The sequence below is a fragment of the Elephas maximus genome, chromosome 4, assembly GCF_024166365.1.
Source record: "Elephas maximus indicus isolate mEleMax1 chromosome 4, mEleMax1 primary haplotype, whole genome shotgun sequence".
Classification (NCBI taxonomy): Eukaryota; Metazoa; Chordata; class Mammalia; order Proboscidea; family Elephantidae; genus Elephas; species Elephas maximus.
This window is the reverse complement of record NC_064822.1, coordinates 25,758,191-25,769,610: the sequence shown is the minus strand read 5'-3', so window position 1 is coordinate 25,769,610 and position 11,420 is coordinate 25,758,191. Positions and strand designations below refer to the sequence as shown.

The window sequence follows — 11,420 nt, the reverse complement described above, 5'->3', positions numbered from 1 at the left end:
TCTACTCTGTCCTATAGGGTTGCTATGAGTTGGAATCGACTGGGAAGCAATGAGTTTGGTTTTTGGGTTTTTTGGTTTGGCCTGCACTTATAGGGAATGTTTAACTCTTTTGTTTCTTACTTTTTTCTATTCACAGAAAGAGTTAAAATGGAAATCCTAGAAATATGCTCCCTGTGGTTTCCATCTGAATGTCACTGAGGGTTAATTTCTTTACTAGCCTGATCCTAGGACCCTGACATTGACTTGAAAATAACTACTTGGAAGCATATTAAGGAAATAGCCCGCACTTCTAACCCTTCCCTGTTCTGGATACTCTCTGCACTCTTTTTTTTTTCCTTGATGGTAATTCTGAATGATTAAAAGTTGCAGAAAACATCTAGGGAGGGCCTTCTACAACCTCGGCTGCCAGATTGTGAAGCTCCAACTGGCGACAGATGTAACCTTAGGACAAAGTGAGATTGGCTGAACTGTCTCCTGATCTTTGACAGATTCTGCCTCCAGCAGGCCTTGGAGATGAAGGCTGTCAGCATCCTGGCCCTGATAGGCTGTGTGGCCACGGTCGTCGAGTCCAAAGTCTACACTCGCTGTAAACTGGCAAAAATATTTTCGAGGGCCGGCCTGGACAATTACCGGGGTTTTAGCCTTGGAAACTGTGAGATTTCTTCCCTCTCGCTCTCTTTCTGCCCTTAATCTCTTCCCTGAGACAGTGAAAGCCCCAGCTACACTCCCTTCTGCTTGTTCCCAGCTTTGCCATTCTCTGCCTGACCAGGGATGGCTGCTAGTTATTCATAGTTCTCCTCAACTGCTGCTCTCTGGACCTCCTCTCCTTCCTCCCCTCACCCCCAGGTCATCACTGCAGGTAACCTACACTAATGACACCAACAAGGGAAGGTGAAAACAATGCCACTCCTGTTGGCACTGTCAGGGGCTCGAGGGGAGGGACCTGACTGTCAGTCTAGCTTAAACTGGCCATGGAGTCCCTGGGTGATGCAAATGGTTAACATGCTCAGCTGCGAACTGAAAGGCTGGAGATTTAAGTCCACCCAGACATGCCTCAGAAGAAAAGCCTGGAAATCTACTTCTGAAAAATCAGCCTCTGAAAACCCTGTGGAGCACAGTTCTACTCTGACACACACGGGGTCACCAAGAATCAGAAGCAACTCAATTGGCAACTGGTTTTTAGACTAACCACTAATTGGGTGTGCAGCTTCAGGTATGCATCCATGTACCTCAGTACCTCAGTCTCGCCCTGGGCCCCACGGGTTCATTATGTGCCCTGTCCTGCCCCAAGGTTTGTCAGGAGGAAACAGTTAGATGCCATGGATAAGGGAACTCTCCCCAAAGAACAGGGTTAAAGACAGCAGTGCTTTTCCTTTGCCGCCATTCCTGGCTTTTCACCTCCTCTAGGGATCTGCCTGGCGTACTATGAGAGTCACTATAACACCACGGCCCAGAATGTACTGGATGACGGTAGCATCGACTATGGCATTTTTCAGATAAACAGTTACACATGGTGCAGGAGCGGGACACTACAGCAGAAGAACCATTGTCATGTTGCCTGCTCAGGTAAGGGTTTGATCTTCTGAAAATACCATCTTCAGAAATAATGGCAGGGAAGCTCAAACAGGAATATCCACCCGTTTTCTGCTTTCACTAAAACAGGGAGTTCAGATTTGCAGGTAGGTCTGTACCAGGCTGGTGAGTTATTCAACAGTGACACTTGGGATTCTGTTCCGTACTTGTCCAAAGTTGACTTATTCTTTCTGGATGGTTTTTGTTAAGCCCTCCATGAGAACCAGGGCATGGATACATGACTTTATTAGCCTTCCATGTAAAGAGACATTTGATACTTTCAATAAGGATAAAGCTGTTTGCCAACTACTTTCCATAAGCAAGTCACTCAAAGGATGCAGCTTGCGCTTCTTTGTGCAGGAGGCAAATGAGTGTGCTTTTTATAGCACTTCTTGAATAGTAGGTATTACTTTAGAATTTGCTTCCAAATATTCTACTTGAATCATTCAAGAAATATTTGTGCACGGCACTGAGAATAGCAAATACATCAGACATGAATTCTGCATTACAAAACCTGTGCTCTATTTGAGAAGATTCCAGACTAAGAGAGACTAGGAAGAAAGGTCTGGCAACCTCCTTCCAAAAATCAGTCAATGAAAGCCCTGTGGAGCACAACGGTTAGATCCCACAGACAATGGGTTGCCATGAGTCAAGGGCCAACTGGGTTGCAGTTAACAAGAACAGCAACAATTAAGGAAGAGAATATAGTCGATCTATAAGCTATGGTTTTATGAAGGGTTAAATAAATGACTGTAAACAAGTGGGGGCTAAGTGCTAGGGCTTCAGAGGAAAGAGACATTAAGAGGATCGTGGAAAGTTTTGTAGACACAGAGGTATTTAACCTGGGCTTTGGAAGATAGACAAGATTTGGACATTCAGAAATAGAGAAGAGCCATTCAAGGTCAAAGGAACAACAAAAGCAGAGAGAGGACTTGGCAAGTTGTGACGCATGCAGAGGGAGTAGTGCAAAGTGTTATCTGGAACTAAGGGGATGAGCAGAAGAATAGGAAATGTGGCTGGAAAGGTTGATTACTATCGGATCTCAAAGGCCCTTGAAAGCCGGGCTAAGGAGCTTGTCCGAAATACCTGATGTAACTATTCCTTTCTGCCTGCGGTAGGGCCAGTAGAGGTCAGGTGATTAACCACTGCTCCAGAACGATTAATCTGCAAACAGGGTGTGAGACTGATTAAAAAGGGGATTATCTAAGTGTCACTGCAGTCCTTGAGAAAAACCCAAACCCATTGCTGTAGAGACAATTATGACTCATAGCAACCCTATAGAACAGAGCAGAACTGCCCCACAGGGTTTCCAAGGAGCACCTGGTGGTTTTGAACTGCCAACCTTTTGGTTAGCAGCCATAGAACTTAACTACTACACCACCAGGGTTACCGCAGTTCTTGAGGTGGAGATAAAAACATCTCTGGCATGGTCACGGCCATGGGGATGGAGAAGGGACTGATGCAAGGGATACTGAAAAGGCAGAGTGGACAGAGCTCAGGAAATGATTTTCTTCTTTGCTCTCTGCCTTGAATGTAAGCTCCATGAAGGCAGGGGGTTTTGTCTGTTCTGTTTGTTGATATATCCTCAATGCCTAGAACAGCGGCTGACACACTGTACGTGCTCAACAAATTTTAGTTGAATGAACAAGTGGCAGGAATGAGGAGCAAGGGTGGGAGCAGAGTCATAAAATAGTTTATCTAAAATTCCTTCGAAGCAGGAAATAAACTATGCTTTCATTTCTCTTTGACGCATAATCAGTAGATAAAGACAAGTTCGGTACATGAATTCTACATTTTAAAATGCTTAAAATGGAACACTTCCTGTTATAGTTATTTTACCACAAAAAAAATTTTTAAGACGTCATAAATATGTTTGAATGTATGTATGACTAAACAATATGTTAATTGATCTAATAACCATCCCTGTCAGATACGGGGTGCCCACTACCTCCTGAGGCCGGCCACTCAATTGTTGAACAGCCTCAAATGTAGAACATTTTCTATCGGGCCACAATCCGCCTCCTTATAACTTTCTTCCATTAATTCTACTTTTTACTTCTGAATTTACTCAAAACAAATCAGATTTTATAAAATGTGTGTGTGTGTGTCTACACATATATATAAGGTCTCTCCCCCTAACTGGTCTGCAATCAAATGTCTCCCAGCCCTGTGTGAGCTCTGAGTTGTCCAGCTCCCTGGCAAGCTGCTCTCTGCCTAACTTGGTGGAGTGTTACCCTTTGCACACCCATTTTAGCATTCAGCAAAAACTCGGTTTAGCATTTGGCAAAGACTAGTTGGAATCCTTATGCAGATTCTGGTACTCTTTCTCTGGGTAGCTCCTACCTCTCTCTCCCCAAATTCTCTCTCTGCTCCCCAAATTCTAGCTGCCTGGGTGCTGATATCCACCTCCACCATGACTGAGCTCTACCTCCATGGACAGCAGCCCAGAGAGTGCTTCTGGGAAGAAAGACAGGGCAACTGTAGGCCTCGACTCATTTTTTTTCTATCTCCCAAGGATCATATACTCCTGCACTGCCTGTTGTACAGTGTTTGAAAATATTTTTTCATACATTTTTCTCAGTTTTCTAGGGGTCTACAACAGCAGGGCAGTGATCTACACTGAGAACACAGTGGTCTACAGTGGGAGGACAGTAGTCTACAGTGGGAGGAAAGTAGTCTATAGTGGGAGGACAGTGGTCTACAGTGGGAGGACAGTGGTCTACAGTGGGAGGACAGTGGTCTACAGTGGGAGGACAGTGGTCTACAGTGGGAGGACAGTGGTCTACAGTGGGAGGACAGTGGTCTACAGTGGGGAGGACAGTGGTCCAAAGGGGGAGGACAGTGACCCACAGGGGGAGGACAGTGGTCTACAGGGCGAGGACAGTGGTCCAAAGGGAAGCGACAGTGGTCTACAGGGCTAGGACAGTGGTCTACGGTGGGGAGGACAGTAGCCTAAAAGGGGAGGATAGTAGTCTACAGGGTAAGGATGGTGGTCCAAAGGGAAAGGACAGTGGTCTACAGGGGGAAGACAGTGGTCTACAGTGGGGAGGACAGTGGTCTACAGCAGGAGGACAGTGGTCTACAGTGGGGCAAACTGTGGTCTACAAGAGGAAGATTGTGGTCTACAGAGGGGAGGACATTGGTCTAGAGTGGAGAGGACAGTGGTCTACCAGTGGAGGACAGTGGTCCACAGCAGGAGGACAGTGGTCTACAAGGGGAGGATGGTAGTCTACAGTGGAAGGACAGTGGTCTACAGTGGGAAGACACTGGTCTACAGTATGAAGGACAGTGGTCTACAGTGGGAGGATAGTGGCCTACAGGAGGGATGACAGTGGTCTACAAGGGAAGGACAGTGGTCTACAATGGGGAGGACAGTGGCCTACACTGGGAGGACTGTGTTCTACAGTGGGAGGACCATGGTCTACAGTGGGAAGGACAGTCATCTACAGAGGGAGGACAGTGGTCTAGAGGGGAGGACAGTGGTCTACAGTGGGGAGGATTGTGGCCTATAGCAGGGAAGACAGTGGTTTACAGTAGGGAAGACAGTGGTCCACAGTGGGGAAGAAATGGTCTACAGGGGGAGGACACTGGTCTACCCTGGGAGGACAGTGGTCTACAGTGCGGTTTAACTCCAACATGGCCACACCTTGACTTAATATGCAGTTTACTAATACGATATTTTTCAATTTAGTTCCTAAAGAAAGAAGTCTGGAGAAATGTATATCTGCATGAAAATATTTGATTCTAGGAAAATAATGTGTTAGGAATTTTAGGGACACCTTAAAAATAGAAATAGGATGTTGGTTTTATAACCTAATCACTCATCAGTGACTGGCCTCCCTCAATCTGAGGTCAGAAAGGCTTTAATTGTGGAGAAATGTCATCCTGTCCCAAGTATGACAGAATTAAGGATATTTATCACAGAAACCGGGAAACAAATTCACAGACTACCTGACATATATATGTATAGTATACATGTATCTCATTTCCATTTCTGAAGTTTTATAATCTCCTCACTCACATACCAAATTGTATTCCTAAAACTCCTGCCTACTCTCCTCAAACAAGCCAGGCAGTGTATATTTCATCAGTGCATAAACATATATATAGATATGTAGTCATCAAAATTCCTGATGCAATAGCAAATGTATTTTCCGCAAATAAAACAGACCATGTTAAAACAGGAGACATTTCAGGAAAAAGGAAGTGGTTACTGACTCTTCTACATAGTCTAGTATACTATTTCTCAGCAGCCTGGCATCTGAGTTGACCTTTGTCATTTCAGAGAGAGGAAAAATATATCAGTTGTGGGCATGATAGCCATGTTTTAGTCGGGAGGCAGAAGGATGCTGGGAAGAGACAGAGATGAGTTAGAGATCGTGAAGACAGAGAGAGAGTTAGAGACTGAGATAGAGACCTGGAGACAGAGAAATAGAGAGAGAAAAGGAGACTCTGAAGTGGAACTACTTTGACTGAAAATAAGTAATTCTTTTTGTGTAGATGGCTGCAGATTTCTGTTGTTGGATGTAGGAGAATAAACTATTCATTTGAATAACACCTTGATGTTCAGCACGGCCCTTTACTTATTCATGTTTGACTGGACAGACTTGTCTATTTATACTAAATTGGGCAGAGACAATTCTTGGCACAAATCTTTATAAAAACCTTCCATCTTAACTCATTTCTGCCCCTCTGCTGCCCCTCTGTGGCTATTTCATTGTGTTTTAACATCTTCGTGGTGCATCAGGTTATTTCTCAGTCCCCAACTTCCTTAACATACATTGCTAAGCAAATTCAAAAATCACACCCAACTAGCAGTTTCAAATGTCTCGCTGGTGCCACAAAACGCTGTAACAAAGTTGAACACTGACAAACACTTGTCAGGGGTCTCTGCTTGCTGGGTCTGCATCACCTACCTGATCCTCCCACACATTGTTGCCCCTCTTACCCAAACCCACCTTTTCAGCCAAGCAACCTTACCCCAAATACAAGCCCTGCTCCTCGTGTGCACATCCAGAGTGTGATCCAATGCCAGAATAAACCAAAAAACAAAACAAAACCTGTTGCCACGGAGTTGATTTCGACTCATAGCAACCCTGTAGGACAGAGCAGAGCTGCCCCATAGGTTTTCTAAGGCTGTAAATCTTTACAGAATCAAACTACCACATCTTTCTCCTGTGGACCGTCTGGTGGGTTTGAACTGCCAACATTTTGATCAGCAGCCAATTGCTTAACCACTTCGCCACCAGCTGCTCTGATAATAAAAATGACCGGCTCCTGTTTTAGGAAATCTAGAAAATAAACAGTGAAGACCTAAAAATCATTGAAGATACTCCTTAAAAATACTGACGGCTTTATGAGAATCTTTATTTATTTATTTATTTTTCTAGACTAGTGCTATTCAAAAGAGCTTTCTGCAGTGATGGAAATGTTTTATATCTATGCTGTCCAATGTGGGAGCTGCTAGCCAGAAGTGACTATTAAACATGTGAAATGTAGCTACAGCAATTGAGGAACTAAAGTTTTAATTGTATTTAATGTTAGTTGATTTAAATTTAAATAGTCACATGTGGCTAATGGCTACTATATTGGACAGTGTAACTCTAGACAGATAGTTTCACATAATTGGAGAACTAATATTACACTGGGAACATTTTCCCATATTGTTATGTGTCCTGTGAAAGCATGGTTTAAATGGCTCCTTATTTCATCACATGGATGTACTATTATTACCTTATGTTTAGGCAAATAATATGTGCCTTCTACTTTTGTTTGTCAACAACTCCCTCCCCCTGCAAGGTATTTTCGTAAGCGTGCTGTGCTAATTTACTTTTTACAGCAACATGTTAAAGAAAATTGGCATAGCGGTACTTCCGAAAACACCTATCGGGGGAAGGAGTGGTTGGCAAACAGACACAGGAGGTGCACATTATTTGCATAGAAACACGGTAATTTGAACCTGCCTTAATTATCATGGAATTTTTTTTCATTTTAACTTTTATCAGTAAAACTACAGTAAACCACTTTGTTAATATGTTTTTGTCTGGAGTTATTATGTCCTTAGAATAGATCTAGAAAGGGAAATCATCACATGAAAGGATAAGAACAACTTGAAGTTTCTTGATACATACTGTTAAATTGCTTTTCTGAGAAGTTGAGCCCATTTATACTCCCACAGCAAGTAAGGGTGATGGGAAAACTGTGAAACAGATAATGTTAATGGTTGAACAGCATAATAAACCTAACTAATGCCACTGAACTGTGCATGTGAAGAATGTTGAACAGGCAAACCATTTGTTACATTTATATTTAGTGTAACTAAAAAAAAAAAAAAAAAAGAGTGCCTGCCTCACTGCGTAGTCTTGTCAACATTATGCAATTTTTCAAAAGTTTGGCTTAGTTGCTAGATATAAGAGATGCCAAATTGTTTGGGTTTCTATGTCTCTGATTGGTGGTTTTGGTAGTCACGGAGGTGGACTGCCTAGATGCCCCTTTAAGGGAGGACATGTTGCCCCCGGGGCAGAAGTGTCCTGAGGAGTGTCTACCTGGCACCTTCTCCAGGATCTCTCTTAGTTGCAGAGAACTGTCTCACCTAATGCCAACGCACTTCTTGGGGCAGCCCACACCTGGTGACTGAGCCCATACCTGGTGACTGAGCCCACACCTGGTGACAGAACCTACACCTGGCGACTGAGTGAGGCAGAGGGTTAAAGATCTTGGGCAACTCTGTGGCACAGTATTCACTCCAGAGCTCCCGGCCAGGTTGGCAGAGGCTATGCTTGTCCTGCATCCCCAGTGGACATCTCCATCTGCCCAGTCCTGCCTCCTCCCCATTTCTTTCACAGGGGTTACCCCCTAGGACACATCTTGCTCCCCACATCCATCTCAGCATCTGCTTCTGGAGAAACCAATCTGCAACAGAATTGATGTTAGTCTTTTTATGTTTATTTGCCTTTTTATGTGATTTTTGTGTTAAGGATTTTGAGGCTACTGCAGTTTGCTTTCAGCTACTAACAGAAAAGTTGATGGTTTAAACCCACCCAGCAGCACCATGTAAGAAAGTCCGGGTGATCTGCTTACATAAAGATTACAGTCGAGAAGATCCTATGGTGCACAGTTCTGCTCTGTAACACGTGGGGTTGCCATCAGTCAGAATCTGCCTGACAGCAACAGGTTTGGTTCTTGGTTTTGGTTTCCAGGCAAGCAGGAAAGAATGTGGATGTCAATTAATAGATTTTCAATCCAAAGATTTCTTCTGTCTAAAGTAGTAGAAACAGCAATAAGGACAAAGACTGATGTATTTGACATAAAACTTTGAAATGTCTGCATGAGAAAAATGCCTTATATAGATTTTTTAAAAGATAAACTGGAAATACATTTTTAAAAATTATAATACGTAAAAATTTAATATGTATCCATAAAGAGATCTTGCATGTCAAATTACCCCAGTAGAGAAATCATTGTACTGTCCTGTGGTACTTGTGTATTTCTTTAGGACATAAGGCCAACAATGAAAACATTCTCTCATTGTCATCTCTTAACACATTTCCAAAAACCACTCAGGACTGGGCGATTCCTCAGAAACTTCATCGAAGCCCAAAATATGGATGGTCTTGAAACATAAAAATTCTCTGATTTGTGAATAAGCTCATCAAAAATAAGAATACGGTTCTGTGTTCCAAAACAGTGATAAAAGTGGAGAAAACTTGATTTGGAGCCCTCCTCAAACAACAAAGCTATATCTCAGCCTGTGTCTTCTCTCTTTTACAGCCTTGATCACTGACGACCTCACAGATGCAATTATCTGTGCCAAGAAAATTGTGAAAGAAACAGAAGGGATGAACTATTGGTAGGAGTCTTTCCCTGGGATACTTTGATTGACATGGGCCAACATCGTGATGTGTCTGTTCATCACAGCTATAAGGGCTGTAGGCACACTCACCTCCACAGAGGGTCCAAAGATTTTTTGGTTTATTTGTTTCGTTTTTTAATAATTTTATTGTATTTGCAGTGAAGGTTTACACAGCAGCTTAGGTTCCCATTCGACAATTTCTACACAAGCTGTTCAGTGGCAGTGGTCATGTTCTTCACAATGTGTGAGCGTTCTTATTATTTCCATTCTGGTTGTTCCATTGGAGGGTCCAGAGATTTTAATGTGCCTTTGTCTATTCCCTTCTCCATCAGTCTGTAGATGTGCAGTGAACATAACAGAAGAAATTAGAGCAGGGAGAAGAGATGGTATTAGGTCATGATAATTTGCAATTGCTTTTCATGTTAAGGTGTTGCAAACAATAGAGAAAGAGGTGCTTACCAATGTCAATTGGAAAGGGCCAATGAAGTCAATAGACCAGAAGAAAAAATGCTTGAATTCCCTCTAAATTTGGATAAGACTTTGGAGGGCTACAACAACATTTTGTAGGGAAAGACACCAAGCATCAGTGAGTGAAAATGACCATGCCTGTTAGATAATAACTTTGCAGAAAACTTCACTTGGATGGTGCACTGGACATTGCTTAGGGTACTCACTCTCATCTCAGCTGCGTTTCTAGCAAAATTACTAATCAGGCTACCACTTTGTGTAACCCAGATTTTCAGAGATATGGGTGTTGAACTAAATGACCTCACCTTACGAAAGTTGTTTACTTGTTACTGAGGCTAATCATGATGAGAAGAAAACTGGGGACAGAAAAAAGTCTTAACAAGACAAAAGGACAGAGTCCTTAGGTTTCAGAAGCAAATAAAAGTAAACCCTGAGCACTGCTAGTTATTTTGGTTAATTATCTATGATTTTGAACCTCAGCGTGTTTGGATTGTCATGGCTGCTTCTTTCTGCTCTTCCTGCTCCCCCTCCTCTTTAGGCAAGGCTGGAGGAAATACTGTAAGGGCAAAGACCTGACCGAATGGAAGAAGGGATGTGAGGTTTCATGAGCTGGAACTGGCAAGGACACTTTGCGACGGCTCCCCAGGATTTGTAATGCTCCTGTTGTCTTGCCTCCAACCCTCCCCCCCAAAAAAAATCCTTCCCAAAGTTGGAGAGGAAAAACTAAGCCATACTTTTAAGGAAATAAATATTTCCATTTGAATGTCTTCATCTCACCTGGACTCAGGTTCAGTGATGTCATCATAGCACCAAGTTAATACTTGAAAAGTCACCTCCAAAACGGCATAGGCCTAGAGGAAAAAACTTCCCCCATCCACTGTAAAGAAATCCCTGGGTTGGTGCAAACAGTTAATATGATCCGCTGCAAATTGAAAGGTTAGCGGTTCCAGTCCATTCAGAGGCACCTCAGAAGAAAGGTCTGGCAATCTATTCCTGAAAAATCAGCCATTGAAAATCCTACAGAGCACAGTTGTACTCTGACACACACGGTGTCACCATGAGTTGGTGTTGACTAGAGAGCTACTGGTATTGGTCCCTACCACAAGGAGCTCTGGCTCCTATGGCCCTGAAATGGCTGGCCATTTACAAATAAGATTCCCAGCTCTAGGAGAGCAGTAGGTTAAATAGCCTTACCAGGTCTGCAGGCCACAGTTGGCTGACCTCTGTCCAAAAACAGCTGGTCATTCTTCTCCTGATCTGGGGACACACAGTACTTCCTTAATTCAACTCTGTCAGAGAGAACGTTCCCTCTTCCTCAGGAACGTCCGGATGGACACTCTAATGGACCAAATATATGAAGTTGCAACTTTTACCTCCAACGTCCAGAGAGTGCCCCACGTTATTCCAACATCCATTTAAATCACCAGTTACCAGCTGCCAACAAGCTGGCGCCAACTCATGGTGGCCCCATGTGTGTCAGAGCAGAACTGTGCTCCACAGGGTTTTCAATGGCTGATCTTTCAGAGAT

The 11,420-nt window shown here is 43.3% G+C and overlaps 1 protein-coding gene across 1 annotated transcript; it reads left to right on the top strand.

Annotated features, from left to right (window-relative positions):
• The first annotated feature begins 498 nt into the window (after positions 1-498).
• On the top strand, positions 499-10,500 carry LYZL1 (lysozyme like 1). Its single transcript, XM_049885218.1, has 4 exons — positions 499-652; positions 1,408-1,566; positions 9,343-9,421; positions 10,431-10,500. The coding sequence occupies exons 1-4, from the start codon at positions 514-516 to the stop codon at positions 10,498-10,500; spliced, it is 447 nt and encodes a 148-aa protein (XP_049741175.1). The 5' UTR covers positions 499-513.
• The last annotated feature ends 920 nt before the right edge of the window (positions 10,501-11,420 follow it).